General features: G+C 40.8%; 1 protein-coding gene across 1 annotated transcript in view; it reads right to left on the reverse strand.

The window, feature by feature from the left end:
- Positions 1-21,983, reverse strand: part of ergic1 (endoplasmic reticulum-golgi intermediate compartment 1) — a 180,912-nt gene extending 158,929 nt beyond the window's left edge. The window contains exon 1 of the mRNA XM_028813127.2: positions 21,796-21,983. Coding sequence (XP_028668960.1) covers positions 21,796-21,815 — 20 coding nt within the window. The 5' untranslated portion in view covers positions 21,816-21,983. The remainder of the gene's footprint in view (positions 1-21,795) is intronic.
- Positions 21,984-25,681: the final 3,698 nt, after the last annotated feature.

Raw genomic sequence — 25,681 nt, forward strand, 5'->3', positions numbered from 1 at the left:
TGTTGGAAGGATGGCCATCTAAGCAGCACTTCATCAATCAGGTGTTTACAGTAGGGTGGTGAAATTGAAGCCAATCTGAAGTATACGGCATATGACAGTTTAGATAGATAGATAGATAGATAGATAGATAGATAGATAGATAGATAGATAGATAGATAGATAGATAGATAGATAGATAGATAGATAGATAGATAGATAGATAGATAGATAGATAGATAGATAGATAGATAGATAGATAGAGTGGTGTGAAAAACTATTTGCCCCCTTCCTGATTTCTTATTCTTTTGCATGTTTGTCTCACAAAATGTTTCTGATCATCAAACACATTTAACCATTAGTCAAATATAACACAAGTAAACACAAAATGCAGTTTTTAAATGATGGTTTTTATTATTTAGGGAGAAAAAAAATCCAAACCTACATGGCCCTGTGTGAAAAAGTAATTGCCCCCTTGTTAAAAAATAACCTAACTGTGGTGTATCACACCTGAGTTCAATTTCCGTAGCCACCCCCAGGCCTGATTACTGCCACACCTGTTTCAATCAAGAAATCACTTAAATAGGAGCTGCCTGACACAGAGAAGTAGACCAAAAGCACCTCAAAAGCTAGACATCATGCCAAGATCCAAAGAAATTCAGGAACAAATGAGAACAGAAGTAATTGAGATCTATCAGTCTGGTAAAGGTTATAAAGCCATTTCTAAAGCTTTGGGACTCCAGCGAACCACAGTGAGAGCCATTATCCACAAATGGCAAAAACATGGAACAGTGGTGAACCTTCCCAGGAGTGGCCGGCCGACCAAAATTACCCCAAGAGCGCAGAGACGACTCATCCGAGAGGTCACAAAAGACCCCAGGACAACGTCTAAAGAACTGCAGGCCTCACTTGCCTCAATTAAGGTCAGTGTTCACGACTCCACCATAAGAAAGAGACTGGGCAAAAACGGCCTGCATGGCAGATTTCCAAGACGCAAACCACTGTTAAGCAAAAAGAACATTAGGGCTCGTCTCAATTTTGCTAAGAAACATCTCAATGATTGCCAAGACTTTTGGGAAAATACCTTGTGGACTGATGAGTCAAAAGTTGAACTTTTTGGAAGGCAAATGTCCCGTTACATCTGGCGTAAAAGGAACACAGCATTTCAGAAAAAGAACATCATACCAACAGTAAAATATGGTGGTGGTAGTGTGATGGTCTGGGGTTGTTTTGCTGCTTCAGGACCTGGAAGGCTTGCTGTGATAGATGGAACCATGAATTCTACTGTCTACCAAAAAATCCTGAAGGAGAATGTCCGGCCATCTGTTCGTCAACTCAAGCTGAAGCGATCTTGGGTGCTGCAACAGGACAATGACCCAAAACACACCAGCAAATCCACCTCTGAATGGCTGAAGAAAAACAAAATGAAGACTTTGGAGTGGCCTAGTCAAAGTCCTGACCTGAATCCAATTGAGATGCTATGGCATGACCTTAAAAAGGCGGTTCATGCTAGAAAACCCTCAAATAAAGCTGAATTACAACAATTTTGCAAAGATGAGTGGGCCAGAATTCCTCCAGAGCACTGTAAAAGACTCATTGCAAGTTATCGCAAACGCTTGATTGCAGTTATTGCTGCTAAGGGTGGCCCAACCAGTTATTAGGTTCAGGGGGCAATTACTTTTTCACACAGGGCCATGTTGGTTTGGATTTTTTTTTCTCCCTAAATAATAAAAACCACCATTTACAAACTGCATTTTGTGTTTACTTGTGTTATATTTGACTAATGGTTAAATGTGTTTGATGATCAGAAACATTTTGTGTGACAAACATGCAAAAGAATAAGAAATCAGGAAGGGGGCAAATAGTTTTTCACACCACTGTAGATAGATAGATAGATAGATAGATAGATAGATAGATAGATAGATAGATAGATAGATAGATAGATAGATAGATAGATACTTTATTAATCCCAAGGGGAAATTCACTAACAGCGCAAGTGCAAGAAGACACTTGAGAGACAACTGGTCGAGATGTCAGCTGGTGAAGGAGATGCAGAGAGCAACAGCGAACCACAAGAGAAAAAGATTTGCACTCAGAAAGATGTTGCTACTTCATTGCTGGAGATGTATGAAGAAATTCTTGAAGAAAATTCGTATGGGGCTGCAAAACCACATTTAACTGCTGCCGAGTAACAGAATCATAAAATTATTAAAAACTAGGGGGCTTTGCTCGCCAACTCCACAGCCTGCGCTACGCACTAGCCTCTATGCGGTTCTGCCGCTCGCGTGTGGGGATGCGGATGTACAATTTAAACATATTTTTATTTTCATGGGAATTGTTACATATGCATCAACGTGACATATAACTGCCCGTGATTGAATTTCATTTCTTTCTCTCTATTAAATAAAACAACTTTTTCGAATGTTTGGCTCTGAGATTTGTTAATTGTCTTTGCAAAAGCTATTCTAATGGGAAACTGTTAACGTTTTAATACGAATGGCATATCAAGATCTCCTTTGGTGTCTAATGTTATCCGCAGAAGATATACTCCATTACCTTTCTTGGATAGATCCTTCTTTCTACAGTAATTTGTGTGTTGTAAGACTAGACGGTGTTAACGGCTGTAGATATTCTTTGGGATGCTGTAAGTTGATATTTTCATTTTCTACACAATCACTACCAACTGTTTCAGCATAGTCTATTGATACGCATTTAACCAATTTGCTGTGTAACCATTCCACATTTTTGGATGCATTTAACCAATCTGATGTGTAACCGATCGACATTTTTGACATTAATTCGATCGACTTCCTCGTTTCTCGGTGCTACGATTGCCCGTGTACTCATTTCTACTGTTGATAACCCTTCGTGATGAAATTCTTCGATAAGATTTGGACATAATATGTCTTCTTTAATTGGGAACTTCAAGTGAGGAAAATGTTAAAATGTATAAGAGCTGAGAGCACAGGAAGTGCGCCTGACAAAAACATTCACATGAATGAGAGGTGAGAGGACCGTGGGCGTGGTTGAATATTGTTGAGAGGATGGCGGGACTTGGAAAAAATCTCATGGCAAAAGTTTTGTCAAGTCTCGTCTCACAGGACTTGAAAAAATCTCTTGGAAATAATCTTGTCTCGTCTCAAGACTTTTTTATGTAATAGGGAGACATAAATAGTAGATAAAGATGAAAAACAGTGAGAAATATTAAAGTATTCAGGCTCTTACTTTCTACACATTTTGTGTTACAGATTTAATTTTAAACTAGCTGTCCCCTGCGGCTCCGCTCGTGTAGTAGTGAAACAGGTATCACTAACTAAGCAGAGGCAAGTTACACTCCAAAACGTGGCGAGAGGTACACCGACTCGAACGGAGGTTGGCGAGTGAGTGAGGAGGGCCCTGCCCGGCTCCCCACTCCTGATGTCATGCTGCCCCTTCCCTTTGGTGCACAGCCGCTCTCTTGGATTTGCACAAATAAATCACTCTTGCAAGTCAACTATGATACTTAGCACAATGAGAGAAGCCGCAAAATCAACCGGAATGTTCAAGCAACTTATAGAAAAAAAACCCCTGAATCCGGTCTTCCACCGGCCGAATTACTGTTGAAAGAAGCATCTATCCAAGAAAGGTAATGTAGTACCATCTTCCGACGATAAAATTGGACACCAAAGGAGATGTTGATATGCCATTTGTATTAAAACATTTACAGTTTCCCGTTAGAATAGCTTTTGCAAAGACAATTAACAAATCACAGAGACAAACATTCGAAAAAGTCGGTTTATTTATTAGAGAGAAAGAAATGAAATTCACTCACGGGCAGTTATACATTGTGTTGTCACAATGAAAGTCCAAACACGGAATCAAAATTCAATGCGATATTGACGAAAAGTTAATTCAAAAAATTGTTTTTACTGAAGTTTTATAGTAAAAGCATGAGTTTAAAAAGTAATTGCGTGTTAATTTCAAATCCAAACAGAACGAAAGTGTATAATGCAATGAATAACGGAACATGAAACATAATTTACTTCAAAATATTACGTTTTACTATTTTTTAATATGGTTAATTACTCACTGTAATGTTAAATAGTTCTATTATGCATATATAACATTTCCCATGACAATAAAAAATCTTTTTAATTTGTACATCCTCTTCCCCATAAGTGAGTGGTAGAACCGCTAAGTGGCCAGCGCAGCAAGCAGGGGTCAAAATCCCCTAATATTTATTTATTAAAAGAACTTCTATAAAAAGCCAAATATCCCCCTGGGGGACAAATAAAGTTCTATCTATCCACTGTTAGGTTGAAATATTTTCAGATCACCTGTTAAATACAAATTGTAATATCTGGAGTAGCCAATTAGCAGGTCATGCATTATCAAAACATTTGGTACAGGACATTGTTAAGTAAATATTTCAGATCAGCCAATTTTTACTTACAATGTGAAAAATGCAAATTAATACCACATTTTAAAAATCTCCCTCGATTACCCTGATGAACTACAATATGTTCAATCACATAATGGTAGGACAGACCTGACTTTCAAGTCTGACGCTCATCACTCATTACTCATTGTGTGGTAATTTGGACAAGGGTCAATGACTCATAACAATGACACCTTTCTCCAGGTTCAGGGCCACGTCATGCAGACTTGATGCTTTTGTAATCGTCACCAGCTGGTAATACGACACTTTTGATTCAGCAATTGTCAGTGTAGCTTTCAACTTATAAATATTGCCCATTAGTACAGTGCCCTCCATAACGTTTGGGAAAAAGACACATTTTCTCCTTGTTTTCGCCCTCTGCTCCACAGTTTAAAATTATACATCAAACATTTCAGTTGCAATTAAAGTGCACATTACAGACTTTCAGTTAAAGGGATTTGCAGACATTTCACTCACACAACACTTTTCTACATGGTCCCCCAATTTCAGGGCATCGTAATGTTTGGACAATTGGCGTCCCAGGTGTTCGTGATTCCTCAGGTGGGTTTTGTGGCTTGATAAGATACCTCAGCTTGCTTCTACTCTTTTGAATCCGTAGTTGCTATTGTTCAACAAGAAGACAACAGCTGTGCCAATGAAAGTCAAAGAAGCCATTATGAGGCCGATAAACAAGAATAAAACTATTGGAGACATCGGTAAAACCTTAGAATGATCAAAATCAACTGCCGGGAATATCATGAAGAAGAAAGAACACACTGGTGAGTTCAGTAACCACAAAGGGACTGGTAGGCCAAGGAAGACCACTACTGCTGATGACAGAAGAATCCTCACTGTGGTCAAGAAAAAGCCCTCAATGCCTGTCCGACAGACCAGAAACAGTCCTCAGGGGGCCGATGTGTGAGTGTGTTAGAGACAATAATTACCAAAAGACCTCATGAACAGAAACACAGAGGACACACTGCAAGATGCACACCACAAAAACAGGATGGCCAGATTATAGTTTGTGGAAAAGGACATCAGAGAGCTTGCAGAATTCTGGGAAACGTTCTTGTGGACAGACGAGACAAAGATGAACTTGACAAGAGCAAGGTGTGGAGACCAAAAGGAACTGCCCAAGATCCAAAGCAGACCACCTCATCTGTTAAACATGGTAGTGGGGGTATTACGGCTTGGGCATGTATGGCTGCAACAGGTCATGGCACACTTCTTTTTTAATGGAACTGCTGATGGTAGTGACACAATGAATTCTGAGGTGTACAGAAACATCTGATCTGCTAAAGCTCCAAGACAATGCCTACAAACTGAGACGGAACTTCATCCAACAATAAGATGATGATCCAAACACACTGCTGAGGCAATACAGGAGTTTATCAAAGCTAAAAAATGGAAAATTCTTGAATGGCCAAGCCAGTCACCTCATTTAAACCCGATTGAGCAGACCTTCTATATGCTGAATAGAAAACGTACAGGGACAAGCCGCCCAGAACAAGCAGGAGATGAAGATGGCTGCATTAGAGGCTTGGCAGAGCATCACCAGAGAAGACCCTCAGCACCTGGTGATGTCTATGAATCGCAGAATTCAAGTCCTAAATGTGACCACGGCTTTAGCAGACCTGCCATTGCTGTGTGCCAAACATTATGGTGCTGTGTGACCAAAATGTCTGCAAATCCCCTTAAATGAAAGCCTGCAATGTGCACTTTAATCACAATGATTTGTAATGTATAAACTGTGGAGCAGAGGGGCAAGTCAAAGAAAAATGTGTCTTTGTCCCAAAAATTATGGAGGGCCCTGTGGATTATAATTAACAGAACATAAATTAGAAATAGTGTCCTGCATTTTCTTAAGGCTTATAAAACAAAAATACATAAGTTTTGCTTATGAATGAATTCACATTAATAAAAGATTACATCTCGCCAGAAGAATGGGCCGAGTTGCCTCGAAAGCTTGCATGCTGTTAGTTAGCCAATAAAAGGCGTCATTTTGTTTGACCAATCACTACTATTCACATCAATAAAGAAATCAAACAGAAATGTTTTTGGCTTTTTGTAGGGAGGTCCAGAAAAACCAACAGTTCACATAACAGACATCAGCAACATGCATTAACTTTGTATTCCAAACACTAGGTGGCTCTGGGTTGGTGTTAGGGGGTGGGCTTGGGGGGATCTGTTTGCATTTTCCATCCAGAATAACAGAAAGACTCGAATTAACACATCCTGAAAATGAAAAGTGTCAAGAGAGGCGAGAAGAAAAAAAGTCCATGTCAGCTCAGCTTGTTCAAACAGGAGAACTCACAGAAAGCTTTATACTGTCTGCAAATATTGATCCTGTCCCACTTCCATGAAAAGTCTGAAAAGGTGTTCTTCTGTTTAAGAAGCACATTTAATTTGGCAACAATTTCTGAAGTTTCACAGGAGAGGTAACTACAAATTTAATAATTGTACCAACCGCATCAGAATATTAGAGCATTATTCAGCCCAGCAAAGCCTGCCAATCCTACCCAGCCTGTAATATACTGAAAACACTAGAAAATATTATTTGATGACTGACCTCATCAATTTTATTTATTTATTTTTAATATACACTCATGTCATATCTGATGATGGCTCCAAAAAAAGTTGGGACAGTTAAGCGCTTGCCATGATTTCACATCTTCTAATAACATATATTTTAGGGAGGAGTGGTGGCTCTGAGGCTAAGGATCTGCGCTGGTATCCAGAAGGTTGCCGGTTCAAATCCCCGTCACTGCCAAAAGAGATCCTACTCTGCTGGGTCCTTGAGCAAGACCCTTAACCTGTAATTGCTCCAGGGGTGCTGTACAATGGCTGACCCTGCGCTCTGACCCCAAGGGGTATGCGAAAACTAACAAATTCCTAATACAAGAAATTGTATAAGGCAAAATAAAGAACAAAAAAAAAAAAAAAAAGAACATATAAGCGTTTCGGCACTGAAAACACAAGTTAGTAAAGTGTAGTTAAGTCACATAAGTCTGGACTGCCAATCACGTACACACATTCTCGGCCTACGTAGCCATGCAGTTGTAACCTAGCCTGAATGTGCTTGGGCGTTGTCCTGCTGGAAAATGCAGGGATGGTAGGGTTGCATGGTATGCTGGTACTGGAAAAGTAGTGAAAAACCCAATTTTAAAAACAGTACAGTAACCAGCATTTCTGGATTTTCTGTACTGGAAATAAACGTCAGTTTTCCTCTTCATCCACAGACACTCGCTATTGTACATCTGTTTTGTGAAGTGAAAACTTCATGCTTCAACATGCTTCTTCATGGGGGCTGTCCCCTTTACTGCTTCTACACGATTGGGACTCCATGGGGGAACCCCCACCCACCATGTCTCTACTCTTATTGCATTAATGGTGCTGTCACAGATGCCATGGGCATTAATACACCCCCATACAATGACAGGCACTGGCATTTTGGACCTGATGCAGGTAACAGCTTAAGGTGGTCCTTTTCAATCGCTCTGTTGTTTGTTTTCATTATTATTATTATGTTGTTTATTTATTACTAGCTGTCCCCTGCGGCTCCGCCTGCATAGAAGTGAAACAGGACAAATTTTAAAAATCAATAAACAAACAGGTATCGTTGGCTAAGCGGAGGCAGATACACTCCAAAACTTGGCCAGAGGTACAGCGACTCGAACGGAGGCTGGCACATGAGTGTGGAGGGCCCTACCCGGCTCCCCACTCCTGCCATCATGCTTCCCCCTCCCCTCGGCCCACAGCATCTCTCTCGGATTAGCGCAAATATATCGCTCCTGCTAGCGAACTATGATACTGTACTTAGCACACTGACAGAATTCACAAAATCAATCAGAATGCTCATGCAAATTATAGAAAAAAACCCGATCTAAATCCTTTAAGTCACGGGTGTCGAACTCCAGACCTGGAGGGCCACAGTGGCTGCAGGTTTTCATTCTAACCCTTTTCATAATCAGTGAATCAGCTAATTAACTCCTTTTCCTTTCCTTTTAATAGCCCAGTTGTTAAGGATTCTGGCCTCTGGATTGATTCATTTCTTCATTAAATGGCAGCCAAACAGAAATGAGACATGAAACGAGCCAACAGATGACCAGCTAAACTGGAACATCAAACTCCAACCAGTTTCTTAATAAGAAGCCAATTCTTGCTGTTAATTAAACCCGTCACTTAATTCCATAGCTTGCTGCTGCTCTCATTCTGCTACAGCAGACATTTCTCAAAGTGTTGATTTTCTGTTTCTGATTATTGACCTGAGAAATCAACCTTACCGAGACCCTCATCTTTCTTGATGTTCAGATAATGTGGTGAGCTGGTCACCTGTTTTCTCATTTTGTGTCTCATTATTGTTTGGCTGCTAATTAAGGAAATAGAAAGAACTAAGGGGTCTGAGTTGAGTTAATTAAATCTAAGGCAAAAGAAGTTAATTAGCAGGAAAAACAGGTCACTAATTAAGAAGGTGGTTAGAATGAAATCCTGCAGTCATTGCGGCCCTCCAGGACTGGAGTTCGACACCCCTGCTTTAAGTAGTTCTCTCGTTTGCTAGCTATGCAGAGGGAAGTTACGCTCCGAGGCTGGCGCATGAGTGAGGAGGGCCCTGCCCGGCTCTCCACACCTGACGTCATGCTTCCCCCTCCCCTCGGCCTGCAGCATCTCTCTCGGATTAGCGCAAATATATCGTTCCTGCTAGTGAACTATGATACCTAGCTCACTGAGAGAAATCGCAAAATCAGCCGGAATGTTCCAGCTAATTCTAGAAAAAAGCCTTATCTAAATCCGTTAAGTCGTTCTCTCATTTCCTAGCTAAGCGGATGTAAGATATGCCGCCCACCCCCAAGGCTGGCGCGTGTGTGAGGACGGCCCTGCCCCCCTCTCGGATTTGCGCAAACAAATCGCTAGAGCAAGCGAACTATAATGCTTACCACAATGAGAGAAGTCGCAAAATCAACCAGAATCTTCAAGCAAATTATAGAAAAAAATCTGATCTAAATCCGTTAAGTAATTCTCTCATGAAAAGTGGACAGATAGACAGACAGACGCTTTATATAGAGAGAGATTTAAGGCATTTAATTGTATTATTTTTACCTTAAATTTTTACCTTAAATTAAGTATTTGCTGTTTAAGTTTATCAAAATATGTATTGTTTAATGTCTGGGAATGGATGAATTCACTTTCCATTATTTCTAATGGGAAAAATTGATTTGGACTTCGAAGTTCAGAGTTCAAACGGTCTCCTGAAATGAATTAAGTTTGAATTACAAAGCACCACTGTACTAACTATGGTACAAGTCGAAGACAGGTACTGTAATTCTTTTTTTTTTTTTGTTCTTTATTTCGCCTTACACAACTTCTTGTATTAGGAATTTGGTAGTTTTCGCATACCCCTTGGGGTTAGAGCGCAGGGTCAGCCATTGTACTGCGCCCCTGGAGCAATTACAGGTTAAGGGCCTTGCTCAAGGGCCCAGCAGAGCAGTGGCCTTTTTGGCAGTGACGGGGATTTGAACCGGCAACCTTCGGGATACCACCTCTTGCCCTACGTGTACCCTTAACACCTTTCCTCAGTATTTGTGTGTGTGTGTGTGTGTGTGTGAATGTCTCTTCACAGGCGCGTTCCTGTAAAGACTGCTTCTCAGACTCTTGTCATTTTTGTTGCCTCCTGTCCAGTTTTATACTTGCTATTTTTGAAGGCGACTTTCTCAGTGTGCCTTGTACGCCTTCGCTCCTCCTCATGTGTCTCACAGTGGCACTTCCTTTCGTTGTGTTTCCAAAGCCAAACTGACCAATCAGACTGCTTAGAGGGACAGATACCTTAGTGTTTTAATATATAGTAGACATTTAAATGGCCTTAACTATAAAATCAAGCCTGAAGATCCTCTATTTAAGAATACAATATTTCAGTTAAAGCTGCTGGCATATTTGCTCAACCTTACAGCACCTCATACTCTTCTGTGAAGACTGAAGGTTTATTTTCCTCGTCCCCATTCCCAGATGGTATTACTTTAACAATTTTAGACATGGCCATTTACTGTCATCAATTCAAAGTAGGAGGCGGTGCGGCAGGTGGTAGCTGCACAGCTGGCACAGTACAGAAGGAACTAATAGCCTGGAGACAAACAATGCATTTTAAATAACACTACATGCAGCTGAGTATTCAACTGCGTATTCTAAATTCAAAGTGGATCCAATCAACTTACAATTTATTGATAATAAAAACTCATTCACAGTGCATACTGCATTGTGTTTTACAATGCAATAATTGCTGTATTCAGTGAACATTACTTAGTGTTTCATTTATTTTATGCATTTTGAAGATGGCGCAGTGGTGCTTCAACCTCATCCAGCATGTTGGGTTTAAATCCATCGCTGGTGCATAGTGTGTGTGTGTGGAGTTTGCACATTCTCATGCATCAGAGGTAAATTTATGGAAGGAATTATTAAGGAAAAGATTGAGCAACAAATATCAATGGACAGGAGTTTTAGTGAACAGTCAGCATGGGTTCAAGTGAGGGAGGTCATGTTTTACTAAGATGCTAGAATTCTATGAGGAAGCAACAAAAGGATACAACCAGAGTGAAGTATATGATATTATTTATCAGGACGTTCCGAAACCATTTGATAAGGTGCTGCATTAGAGGTTGGGTGTCAAACTAAAAGAGGTGTGAGTCCAGGGTGTAGTGCATACAAGGGTGCAAAATTGGGAAAAACATGGGAAGCAGAGGGTGATGATGCATGAAGCCTTATTAGAACTGGTCAGTGCTAGGAGGTTGCTGCTATTTTTAATAGATATAAATGAACACAAGTTTGCAGATGATACCAAGTTAGGTGGATTGGCAGATAATCGAATATCCAATGAATCATCACAGAGGGACTTGGACAGCATACAGGCTTGGGGCAGATTTGTGGATGATGAAATTTAATGTAATTGCACGTAGGAAGTATGTGAGGTCTGAAAATACAATGGGAGGTCTGAAAATTGAGAGTCCGCCTTACGAGAAGGATTTAGGAGTCATAGTGGACTCAATACTATCAACTGGCAGACAGTGTTCAGAAACAATAAGGCTAGCAGAATGTCAGGTTATATAGCGCCTTGATATGTGGAGTACAAGTCACAGGAGATCCTGCTCAAACGTTATAACATATTAGTGAGGCCTAATCTGGAGTCCTGGGTGCAGTTTTGGTCTCCAGGCTACAAAAAGGACATAGCAGTGTTAGATAAAGCCCAGAGGAGAGCGACTAGGTTGAGTCCAGGACTACAGGGGATGAGTTATGAGGAAAGATTAAAACAGTCGAGTCTTTTCAGCTTAACTAAAAGAAAATAAAGAGGAGACCTGAGTGAAGTGTTTAAAATGATGAAGGGAATCGGTCCAGTGGATCGAGACGGTGACTTTAAAATAAGTTCATCAAGAACATGGGGACACAGCTGGAAACTTGTTAATTTCACATAAACATGAGGAAGTTTGTCTTTACATAGACAGCGACAGACACATGGAATAAGTGAACCAAGGAGTGTGTTAGACAGTAGCACTTTAGGGACCTGCGAAACTCCACTTGATGTTATTTTAATTAAGTTGGAAGGACTGGTGAGCTTTATTGGGCTGAATGGCCTATTCGCATCTGAATCTTTCCAATGTTCTAATAAACAAGATTATTATCTGCTCCAGAAATTAAAAAAATAAATATCAAAATATAAAAAGAAAACAACATTCAATGAATTTTGAGTGTCACCAATGTACCTCCAAAAAAAAAAAAGGAAAAAAGAAAAAACTTTTTTTAAAATAAAAGGAACTTGTATACAATTACAAGGCAATACATATGGACACTTTTGACACGGATTTGAGAGTAATTTGCTAAGGAACAACATATGAATTACTTTTATTTTATTTTGCAACACAGTGTAGGTCTCACCTACCAGAAGTTAATCATATAAAAATGATGACAGTCTTCTGTGACAAGTAATGAGAAAGGCATAATAAAACGTGTTGATTGCTTTTGTGAGTTATGGCACTGACCAGGAAGCTGGAGACAGAGCTGGAGGTGGCAGAGTTAAAGATGTTCAGATTTGCATTGGGTGTGACGAGGACGGACAGGATTAGAAATGAGGACATTAGAGGGTCAGCTCAGGTGGGACGGGTGGGAGACAAAGTCAGAGAGGCGAGATTGTGTTGGTTTGGACATGTGCAGAGGAGAGATGAGGGGTATAATGAGAGAAGGGTGCTAAGGACAGAGCTGCCAGGCAAGAGGAAGGCCTAAGAGAAGGTTTATGGATGTGGTGAGAGAGGACATGCAGGTGATGGGTGTAACAGAGCAAGATGAGGACAGGAAGGTATGGAAGAAGATGATCCGCTGTGGCAACCCCTAACGGAAGCAGCCGAAAGAAGAAGAAGAAAACAACAATTTAAAAATTGTATCCCATAGCTACAATATATTTACCCTGTAAAATAAATACCTACGGTTATCTCAGTAGAACACAATGTATTAAAAGTGTTGATCAAAAACCAACGGGCGTCTAGCATTTTACAAGTCTAACACTCAGATTTAGTGCTTTCATTTTTGAGTTATTATATTCATGGGTTCACTTCCTGATACACACACTCTCATCTTACCAAGAAAGGGAGCCGTAGATCAGTTTAAAGTCTCCTGTAGAAATTTTGACTCCATCAGTATACAGGTGCTGGTCATAAAATTAGAATATCATGACAAAGTTGATTTATTTCAGTAATTCCATTCAAAAAGTGAAACTTGCATATTAGTTTCATTCATTACACACAGACTGATGTATTTCAAATGTTTATTTCTTTTAATGTTGATGATTATAACTGACAACTAATTAAAGTCCCAAATTCAGTATCTCTGAAAATTAGAATATCAATTAAGACCAATGCAAAAAAAGGATTTTTAGAAATGTTGGCCAAACTGAAAGGTATGAACATGTACAGCACTCAATGTTTAGTTGGGGCTCCTTTGGCCTGGATTACTGCAGCAATGCGGCGTGGCATGGAGTCGATCAGTCTGTGGCACTGCTCAGGTGTTATGAGAGCCCATGTTGCTCTGATAGTGGCCTTCAGCTCTTCTGAATTGTTGGGTCTGGCGTATTGCATCTTCCTCTTCACAATACCCCATAGACTTTCTATGGGGTTAAGGTCAGGCAAGTTTGCTGGCCAATCAAGAACAGGGATACCATGGTCCTTAAACCAGGTACTGGTAGCTTTGGCACTGTGTGCAGGTGCCAGGTCCTGTTGGAAAATGAAATCTGCATCTCCATAAAGTTCGTCAGCAGCAAGAAGCATGAAGTGCTCTAAAACTTCCTGGTAGATGGCTGCATTGACCTTGGACCTCAGAAAACACAATGGACCAACACCAGCACATGACATGGCACCCCAAACCATCACTGACTGTGGAACTTTACACTGGACCTCAAGCAATGTGGATTCTGTGCCTCTCCTCTCTTCCTCCAGACTCTGGGACCTTGATTTCCAAAGGAAATGCAAAATTTACTTTCATCAGAGAACATAACTTTGGACCACTCAGCAGCAGTCCAAAGGCGAGACGCTTCTGACGCTGTCTCTTGTTCAAGAGTGGCTTGACACAAGGAATGCGACAGCTGAAACCCATGTCTTGCATACGTCTGTGCCTGGTGGTTCTTGAAGCACTGACTCCAGCTGCAGTCCACTCTTTGTGAATCTCCCCCACATTTTTGAATGGGTTTTGTTTCACAATCCTCTCCAGGGTGCGGTTATCCCTATTGCTTGTCCACTTTTTTCTACCACATCTTGTCCTTCCCTTCGCCTCTCTATTAATGTGCTTGGACACAGAGCTCTGTGAACAGCCAGCCTCTTTAGCAATGACCTTTTGTGTCTTGCCCTCCTTGTGCAAGGTGTCAATGGTCGTCTTTTGGACAACCGTCAAGTCAGCAGTCGTCCCATGATTGTGTAGCCTACAGAACTAGACTGAGAGACCATTTAAAGGCTTTTGCAGGTGTTTTAATAATAATAATAATAATTCTTTGCATTTATATAGCGTTTTGAGTTAATTAGCTGATTAGAGTGTGGCACCAGGTGTCTTCAATATTGAACCTTTTCACAATATTCTAATTTTCCGAGATACTGAATTTGGGACTTTCATTAGTTGTCAGTTATAATCATCAAAATTAAAAGAAATAAACATTTGATTAAACATCAGTCTGTGTGTAATGAATGAATCTAATACACAAGTTTCACTTTTTGAATGGAATTACTGAAATAAATCAACTCTGTCATGATATTCTAATTTTATGACCAGCACCTGTACTTTATCTATAAAACGCCAATGGTGCTTAGTTTTCTACAGAACAAATATACAAAACACTCAGGGTACTGAAATTGCCAAGTGTAAGAGAAGCTCCATGGTGTAATTTGAGAATCTGTTTCAGGCTGTACAACAGGTTTTGTATGTTGGACTAGAAGAATCCCTTCTTTCATGCCCCACCTTCACATTTTCACTTGCCAAACCCTATACGTTTGAAAAGGAACAATAAAATGTGTTAAAGGAATACTCCACACACACAGAAAAAGTTACTTTTATATGTTGCTTACCCCACCTAGCTTGTAGTGTTGGCACAGAGAAAATTTTAATCTGATGCTTCCATTGAAAAAAGACCAAGTTTCTGACAGAACAGGACCCAATTGTGACCAATGCTGGACAACAGCAAACAATATTAAAAATATCCATGAAAAAAAATTCTCTCACCAGTATTGCATAATCCACAAATTAAGTCATCTAGTCGTATGCTCACAACAAGAAAAATGCATGCTATTGTTACTTTCTCGTATATACGAAGTATAGGGAAAGTATTGCAATCGTCCAAAAATTCATCCTCAAGATTTTGATGAATCTCGACATTTTAGACCTCCCCGAGTCAGATTTAATTTCTTGTAGGGAAAGTATTCCTATCGTCCAAACATCTGATTTTGAAATTTCGATGAATCCCCACGTTTTACACCTCCCAGAGTCTGAAAATACCATTTTTGGAATTATGTCTGTGTGTCTGTCTGTGTGTGTGTATAAACACAATAACTTGAATACACTTTCACTTAGGTCAACCAAATTCTGCATACAAGTATTGGGTACAAAACGTAGATTTCCATCAACTTTTGAGCTATTTCCGCTAACCGGAAGTGGTACTTTACCTTATTCATGCAGTTGCAGAGTCCGATTTATTCAACTTTACTTTTATAATAATTGTTCAATATATTATTCATTTGATTTGATTTCTTGTTGATGGTTCTTTAATGTACAGAATATAAAAATATAATCATTGTCTTGTGGTTTTCGCCTCAAATATCCATCCCCACGTCTGAGTAAACGAGATAGTCCAGGGGAGACCACTCCCAAAGGGAAGGTCTACAGGACGGTAGTGAGACCAGCTTTGTTATATGGGCTGGAGACGGTGGCACAGCAGATAGAGCTGGAGGTGGCAGAGTTAAAGATGCTAAGATTTACATTGGGTGTGACGAGGATGGACAGGATTAGAAATGAGGACATTAGAGAGTCAGCTCAAGATGGATGGTTGGGAGACAAAGTCAGAGAGGCGAGATTGCATTGGTTTGTGCAGAGGAGAGATGAGGGGTATAATGGGAGAAGGGTACTAAGGATAGAGCTGCCAGGCAAGAGGAAAAGAGGAAGGCCTAAGAGAAGGTTTATGGATGTGGTGAGAGAAGACCTGCAGGTGATGGGTGTAACAGAACAAGATGCAGAGGACAGAAAGATATGGAACAAGATGATCCCCTGTGGCAATCCCTGACAGCTGATTGAAGAAGATCGTTAAATAAATAACCCCGGAAAATGAAAGTAGTCCAAAAACAGGAAGACCCTTCACACAGGGTCACTCTTGTGAACTGAAGACAGGACTTGACCAATGAATGAGGAGTAGAGGCGTGTGAAGATTATTTCATGGACATTTGTTGCTGTCCAGTGTTTGGCACCATTTGGTCATGTTCTATCAGAAATTCTCTTATGTCCGTTATCCACAAAAACATAAGACTAAAAATTTGTCTTGGCCATCACCCAAACAAACTACAATACATAGGAGTAACAAACATTAAAACAAATTTTGTGGAGGATTCCATTGTGCTCAAAGTTCGGAGAAATGAAGTTACCACATAATGCTTTACAACTTAAAAACACTTCTGAATTCCTGCATGTGTGTAATTTTGATTTCTGTCAGGGGAATTTCTATTTAAAATGTTTCCCTTTTTCCAATGCTATGTAAAAGTTTGGGCCCCCCTCTGAGGTTGCATGATAATTTGCTCTGTCTTCATATGAGAAGATCACAGCAATATGCAATTTTTTTTTTTTTTTAACTAGAGAAATGTAGACAATGATCCAAAGCACCGTTCAAAATCCACCAAGGAATTTATGCAGAGACACAAGTCCAGTGTTCTAGAATGGCCATCCCAGTCCCCACACCTGAACAGCATTGAAAATGTATGGATTGATTTGAAGCAGACTGTCCACGCTCAGAAGCCATCAAACCTGACTGAACTGGAGACATTTTGTATGGAAGAAGGTCCAAAATACCACCAGCCAGAATTCAGAGACTTGGCTACAGGAGGGGCGGCACAGTGGCGCAGTGGGTAGCGCTGCTGCCTCGCAGTTGGGTGATCTGGGGACCCGGGTTCGCTTCCCGGGCCCTCCCTGCGTGGAGTTTGCATGTTCTCTCCGTGTCTGCGTGGGTTTCCTCCGGGCACTCCGGTTTCCTCCCACAGTCCAAAGACATGCAGGTTAGGTGGATTGGCGATTCTAAATTGGCCCTAGTGTGTGCTTGGTGTGTGGGTGTGTTTGTGTGTGTCCTGCGGTGGGTTGGCACCCTGCCCAGGACTGTTTCCTGCCTTGTGCCCTGTGTTGGCTGGGATTGGCTCCAGCAGACCCCCGTGACCCTGTGTTCGGATTCAGCGGGTTGGAAAATGGATGGATGGATGGCTACAGGAGGGAGGCGTCTGCAGGCTGTTATTTCAGCAATACTAAATATTGATGGGATTATTCCTTTTGGGGCGCCCAAATTTATGCACCTGACGATTTTTGTTCAGATGCACATTAAATTGGTTCTGTTGGTCCAATAAAAAATATCTCACTACTGAAATGTTGCTGTTTCCATAAGGTATAAAATATGTTAAAATGAAGTTGCTGCCTGAAAAGCTTAGTGAGTTATACATTGATACAGTACAGTGTTTTTTATCAGGGGTGCCCAAACTTTTACATAGCACTGTATAAGCACTATGGTTATAAAACTTACCCTCAAGATTAAGCCTGGCCATTACTTAGCCAGAGATCACATATAAGCAACAAACAAAACTCAGATAACTTGAACAAACTAAACTGGAAATATGAACAGAACAGCATACCATTGTGTACACTGTGATTAATATAAAATCCAATTGCAAGGTGTGTATTTGTCAAAAACCAAACAAAAGTAGCCACCTTACTATAAAATTCATCAGTATTTCCACAGAAAAGATCATTCAGGTGTACCTGGGCAGGACTCTCTAACCTTGTGTACACAGCTAAACTGAAATCCTGCTTCCTATTTGAATCCTGGTCTGCAATCTGTTTGTCAAAGGACTGGCAAATGGCAAGTGGTCTGTATTAACTGTGAATTACAGAAGGATTTGTTGTTTGCTAATGCCACTATCATTTCTGTTTTAGTTCATTATAACCAGGCTACTGGTAAAAGAAAAAAAAAGTTGAATATTAAAAATAAATACATTTAATAAATGCCTTATCAAATATCTTCCATGTCTAGAAAAGGCGAACGATAAACCATCCACTAATTTTCAAAACACTCTTTATTCTCAACTGGGCTTTATTTTAAACTGACATTTTCACTGAATAACTGCAAAAGGATTTCATACATCACTATAAAATTACTAGATGATATAAAATCCTCCAAAATGGAGCAGAATATCCTGAAATCTGACGACGAGTCCGTCACACAGTGAGTTTACATGCTCTTCAATAAATAACCCAATTATTCGCAGAAATCCAATTTCTAAAATGCACCCTCATTCCAATTGGAGAAATCGAGTTATTGGCCACTGAGGTAGATTTCTCTGTGAATAACCCGATTATGTGGCCATGTAAAGCGGTTAAGGATTTTGTATCTGCACCTGTCTGTTGTACTCTGTCAGCCTGCACATGTATTTGCTTCACACTCTCTTTCAGCAGCCACAGGTAGAAGAATCATTCAGAAAATACATTTCCAGAGGAAAACATTCAGGCGAGCGCATCGTTTCTTCTCCTGGCTTAAATAATCCATCTCAATATTTCAGAATTGATAAATTTATGTTGATCAGCTGAACGTGCAGAGCTAAACTCAGCAACACATTCTCAAGAGCAGCAGAGTAGTCTGATTACTTTTTAAAGTAACAAATAGCCTAATGCATAGCTTATCGAAGTAAAGACACCTGCATTATTATTATTACAGCAGTACTGATGTAAGGCAAGAAGCACACGTATCGATATCCCAATCCTTTGCAGGGCCCACTCACATAGCCAAGCAGAAAAGAACTTGCTGCATGCAATCCGATAACAGAAACCTATAAATAAACATTCAATTTGACTAAACATATTTATAAAACACAAATGATCTCAGGCATCATGCTTGTTTTCTGATTCCCGATGGCTGATGATGATGATGTTTAACCTTTTTTTTTTTTGTGCGGTTTAATGATGCCAGAGTGTTTCGCCAAAGGAGAACTCCAGGAAGAGACTTAATTATTAACAAACCAGTTTTCTGTCTTAACTGGGTTATTCACCTTAACCTGATTATGCGCATGCATGTAAACTGGCCCTAGTGTGTGCTTGGTGTGTTTGTGTGTGTCCTGCGGTGGGTTGGCACCCTGCCTGGGATTGGTTCCTGCCTTGTGCCCTGTGTTGGCTGGGATTGGCTCCAGCAGACCCCCGTGACCCTGTGTTCGGATTCAGCGGGTTGGAAAATGGATGGATGGATGGATGTAAACACACAGATTGTGAGTCTTTTACACGATAAGGAAGAGAGCCATGGACCTCTTGTCAATGAGTTTGTATACTTGTGTGAACATCAAAGTAGGCTGAACTGGCAATGCTACACTGGCCCTGCTGTGTATGTGGCGTGTGTTCGCTCTGCGATGAACTGGCACCTTGTCCAAGGTTTGTTACTGCTTTGCGCTCTATGCTAGCTGGGATAGGCTCCAACCCCACCACATGACCCTGGTCAGGATTAAGTGGGTTTGAAACTGACATCACATAAAGAAGATAGATAGATAGATAGATAGATAGATAGATAGATAGATAGATAGATAGATAGATAGATAGATAGATAGATAGATAGATAGATAGATAGATAGATAGATAGATAGATAGATAGAGTAGTAGGCAGGATTAGTTAGATAGATAGATAGATAGATAGATAGATAGATAGATAGATAGATAGATAGATAGATAGATAGATAGATAGATAGATAGATAGAGTAGTAGGCAGGATTAGATAGATAGATAGATAGATAGACAGATAGATAGATAGATAGATAGATAGATAGATAGATAGATAGATAGATAGATAGATAGATAGATAGATAGATAGATCCATCCTTTATTAAGCCCAAGGGGAAATAAGCAACAAAAATGTATTTCATAACACAATGAATTATTTATACTTACTTGTAATTTTATTTATTGTCACATTTCACTGTACTTTTATTTCATTGCATATTTGTTTAGTTTTGTCCAAAATATTCCACCATAGTGAATACATGTAGCATATAAACAGAATTGAAAAAGAACGCACACATACTGCATTTTTTAAAATTCAAATTGTGGTTATATCAAGAAAACATTAAGCTAAGCTGGGCCATTTCAACACAGAACATTAAAATCAGGATAGTATTTTGACTACATCAACAACAGCTGATGAGATCTACATTAACACAAATTACAGAACTCCGGACAATTCGGACACAAGCTGTAAGCACCTTTATGGTTTCACTGACCAAAGCAGTACTAGGGTGTTGTACCGTGTTAGCCATTATGAATGTAGAGAAAAGCCAAGCAATTACATCTCGCCTGAATAAGGGGCCTGAGTTGCCTCGAAAGCTTGCATATTGTAATCTTTTTAGTTAGCCAATAAAAGGGGTCATTTTGCTTGGCTTTTCTCTACTGACCAAAGCACAAACCCTGATCTTTAGAAACAGTTCCTAACACCACACGTGACAAAAAAGCTAAAGCACATTCACCGCCGGATTGCTCCCTACGATCAACACAACTATTAAAGTCACATTTATATTTTATATATATATACTGTATGTGGAAGATTGTGGGTTTGCTTCCTGGTTCCTCCCTGTGTGGATAGCGCTTTGAGTACTGAGAAAAATTCCACCCGGGGGGGTAAACGTTAACATTTAACATTATACAAAGTTATTGTCTGTTTTTCACCTGCATTATTATCATTCTTTAATTTAATATAATTTATTGTATCAGTATGCTGCAGCTGGAGAATGTGAATTTCCCATTGGGATTAATAAAGTATCTATCTATATATATTATATATATACAGTATACTGTAAGATCTGTGCTGTATGAGTTACCATTCTGTTACTAAGAAAACAAGTGTGAATACAAATTCAGCAACACTGACAAAAATACAACATTGGATTTCAGCATTTGTGTTCCCAAACCTTGCTGGCCAGCTTCAAAACTGAGCCCAATTCCTTTTTGGCCATTTTCCATCCCATAATAAAACATATGAATCAATCATCAAGATGTCTGGCTTTGGATAAAGGGGAAAAGCGCTGCAGTTCTAAGGGACAGCACCATGGATACCACCTCCAAACCTGCAGTTGAAGTATTATATGGTGAAGTCCTTACTCCTCTTTATCAAGATGTGGTTAATTAAGAGCTGTGTTCATCAGAAGCCCATAAAGCACCAGACTACCTGAAAGGTGACTGACTCTGGAGATGCATATCAATAAATGAATGTGGCCCCTACTGTCCCATACAGCACCAAATGTCACCTTGATACCGTGCGCACCAAAAAGACGATGCAAAACTGAAGGGCTGTGCTAGTAAGGCCAGCTCCTGCCTGCCCAGCCAAAAGTCCCAAACCCACCTAGAAAGTGGCAGTGCATCGGCTGCCCACACTGAATTAACTTTTCCTGCTGGCGTCCTGCTTAAAACACGCCCCCTTCACTATTTTACACCCTGATTAAAAATCACATTGTTTCTGTTGTCACGATTGCTAATGCCAAACCTTTACAAATTCTGATGACACGTTTCACGTTAACGGATGCTCAGCCGTGGGCTCCCCTCCACTACTGATAATGACCACTGACCCGCCAGTTTCGGCCCCATTCACAGTGTGCACGGGAAGCACGCTTACTCACCTCCGCACATCGAAGGCCATGTTGACTTGGGGTTTTTTTTTACTTTTTCTGTAGGGAATTGAGTGGGATATCAGAAAGATGAAGGTCCCCGAAGGTAAACGTTAAAGGGACAGCAGCTTCAGTTTCGTACTTCAACGCTGCCGGCAGCTCACCGGCGTGACGTCAGCTTAGGACGCTTTGCAAAATCTGATTGGCTGGCCAAGGGCTCGAGGCAATGATTCTACTTCCTGTCCCGCCTCTTAAAGAGCAACAACGGCCTTTTTGTGTTCTTGAACCGGACATAGCGTTCTGCAGGTGGGTGTGCGGCTCGATTTCGTGTGCCTGGCATCTTTGCTGAGATTTAGGTGAGCGTTCCCTCATTTTAGATTTGGGAATCTGGAGAAATCCGTGAGTTTAGGCGCCAGTTTCAAATGTTTTGTCATATTCATAAAACTGCTTTCATGGACTGCACTCCCCTTCTTCGCTGTGAACTATTATTTTTACTGATAATGTAATGTAAAAATAGTCAAAAACAACGCGCGAGCGCACATATGTATAAACTACAAGTTAAAAGTCTGGATACGCACAGAAATTGATGTTTTTCATAGAAAATGTTTTTTTTTAATTAAGATACCATTAAACTGATTTAAAAATACAGCCAAGACATTCCTAGTGTCTACTGCTGCTGGAAATGAATCATTTTAATTTATTATTCATGTTCGACTGCAAAGCCCAATTTTCAACAGCCATTCCTTCAGTGTCCAAATGGTAAATTCCTTATCATTAATTAGTCATGAATGCATGCTAATTGGTTACTAGAGAAACCTTTGTAATTGCATTAGCAACGCTGAAACCTGTTATTCCGTTCACTTGAGCCGCAAGGTTCTGGCATTCCTAAAGTTCAATTCTGGGTTCAAAAATGGCCAAAATGGAAAAGCTTTCTCAAGACTTGTATAGCAGTGTTTTTTGGGTTTTTTTTGAAGAATGAAGAGCATTCCATGTGAGTATGCCATGGCATGTGACAGACTGCCAAGAAAATTATGATTTCATAAAAGGTGTCCATTACTGCCTTGAGAGAAGAGGGCATACTTGATATGACCAGCAGAGCCAGCCCTAGACAATTTCGGGCCGGAAGCAAACGGGGCCCGACCCCTGCAGCTAGGGGGTCCTGGGCAGAGCCCCGTCCACCAAGCGATTTCCTGCATTCTGAGCTGCAGAAATGCATTTTCCCGGCATCTACAACCATCACTTTTTGACAATTTCCATTTGACACTGACAACCGTAACCGTAACACACTGATAGGAGCCAAATTCGCAGGCTGTCAGCGCAGACTGTCATACAAGGCCCTGAGTGAAGGGTATGAGTGATGGAGGTCGGAGTGGGCCCGCATAAAGACAGAGGCACAGATGAGCCATGGAGGCGGCAACAGGCGCGCGGGCCTGAGTGAAGCGTAATGAAGATTTGAGTGCCAAGTGGAGATGGAGTAATTAGGTGATGGAATATGTTGCCTGTGAATTATATATATAAGAAAATTAGTAATTGAGGTTGGAGTGAAGGAGTCTGTTGCTTCATTGGGCCCTCCGCAGCAGCGTCACATCACAGGAAAAAAAAACCTTGGGTGCTGTGGGCCTGAAGCGGTCGCTTCGTTCGCTTCACCCTAAAGCCGGCTCTGTGACCAGGATAGAATAACAACAGCAGTTTATTTCTTGTATAGCCTAAAATCACACAGGGAGTGCCACAATGGGCTTAAACAGGCCCTATTTTTTGACAAGGTCTTGACTCCCTAAGAAAACAAGAAAAAAAATGGAAGAAATCTTGGGAAAGGCAATTCAGAGAGAGACCCTAGTCCAGGTAGGATTGGGCATGCAATGAGTGTCAAAAAATGGGGTAAACAGATTACAATGCAAAGAATAGAACACAATTCTGTTCACAGAAATCGATGGCCAGTCTGTCATTGCCACCCCAGTAACACAATTCAATAGTACAATAGTAATAGTACAAACTACAAAGCAAAATTCAAGAATAGATTATATCACTCACTAAATACAGAATCAATAGTACAATAGTAATAGTACAAACTACAAAACAAGATTCAAGAATAGATTATATCACTCACTAAATACAAAACTATCTCATCCAAATGTGTTTAGAGTCCTGGAGACCTCAGCCAACAAACTGCCTTCCCACTACTGGCCATTCCTCAGCTGAGTCAGTGCTGGGCCGGCCAATTCTTACGAAGGGAACCTTCCACCCAATGATTCCAATGTTTCTTTGTCAGAGATGACTTTTCCATAGGAAGGCAAGCAGACATGGCAGTAGAACAGTGGCACCCAGTGCCACATAGATAGATAGATAGATACTTTATTACTCCTCAAGGGGAAATTCACATACTCCAGCAGCAGCATACTGATAAAAACCAATATTAATTAAAGAGCAATAAAAACGCAGTGCAAGTTAAAAAGAAAAATGCGAGGTGGAGAGTGCAAGGCAGGTATAACAGACAGTAACTTTGTATAATGTTAACGTTTATCCCCCTGGGTGGAATTGAAGAGTCGCATAGTGTGGGGGAGGAACGATCTCCTCAGTCTGTCAGTGGAGCAGGACAGTGACAGCAGTCTGTCTCTGAAGCTGCTCCTCTGTCTGGAGATGATCCTGTTCAGTGGATGCAGTGGATTCTCCATGATTGACAGGAGTCTGCTCAGCGCCCGTCGCTCTGCCACGGATGTCAAACTGTCCAGCTCCGTGCCTACAACAGAGCCTGCCTTCCTCACCAGTTTGTCCAGGCGTGAGGCATCCCTCTTCTTTATGCTGCCTCCCCAGCACACCACCGCGTAGAAGAGGGCGCTCGCCACAACCGTCTGATAGAACATCTGCAGCATCTTATTGAAGTTTAGTCCTCTCTTACACAGAGCATCAGTATTGGCAGTCCAGTCCAGTTTATCATCCAGCTGCACTCCCAGGTTTTTATAGGTCTGTACCCTCTGCACACAGTCACCTCTGATGATCATGGGGTCCATGAGGGGCCTGGGCCTCCTAAAATCCACCACCAGCTCCTTGGTTTTGCTGATGTTCAGGTGTAGGTGGTTTGAGTCGCACCATTTAACAAAGTCCTTGATGAGATTCCTATACTCCTCCTCCTGCCCACACCTGATGCAGCCCACAATAGCAGTGTCGTCAGCGAAACTTTTGCACGTGGCAGGACTCCAATTTATAGTAGAAGTCTGATGTATATAGGCTGAACAGGACCAGAGAAAGTACAGGCCCCCGCGGTGCTCCTGTGCTGCTGACCGCAATGTCAGACCTGCAGTTCCTGAGACGCACATACTGAGGTCTGTCTGTAAGATAGTCCACGATCCATGCCAGTACATGTGAGTACTGAGAAGAGAAAAAGAATAGGAGAGTGCTATTAACAGATTATAAATACAGTGAGACCTCTGTTCATGAGTGCCTCTCTTCCTGAGTAATCCAGTATACAAGCATTTTTCCGTCATGAAATTTGTCTCCATACACGAATAGTTTTCGAACATGATTAAAGATGTATGGTTTTTGCACGGCGTCGGTTAGACAAAGGAATCTTGAGTCAATTTGAGCCCGTCCTTCTCCGAATTAATACGTGAGTTATTTTATTGCAAACACGTTAGCAGTTTTTTGTGTATTTTATTGTTGAGTCACGAAAGTGTATGACCAGTGTGGAGCCAAAGAAAACATTAAAGGATGCACCTATGAAATTGGTGAAAATAACCATAGAACTGAAGAAAGAGATCATCAAAAAACACAAAGACAGTGTTCGTGTGGCTGATCTGACACGCCAATACAGCAAAGCAACGTTGACAGTATGTACCATTCTTAAAGAGAAAGAAAGATTCAAGAGTGCTGATGTGGCAGAAGGTATTAAAGTGTTAACAAA

Source organism: Erpetoichthys calabaricus, chromosome 11, assembly GCF_900747795.2.
Source record: "Erpetoichthys calabaricus chromosome 11, fErpCal1.3, whole genome shotgun sequence".
In the NCBI taxonomy this organism is placed as follows: Eukaryota; Metazoa; Chordata; class Cladistia; order Polypteriformes; family Polypteridae; genus Erpetoichthys; species Erpetoichthys calabaricus.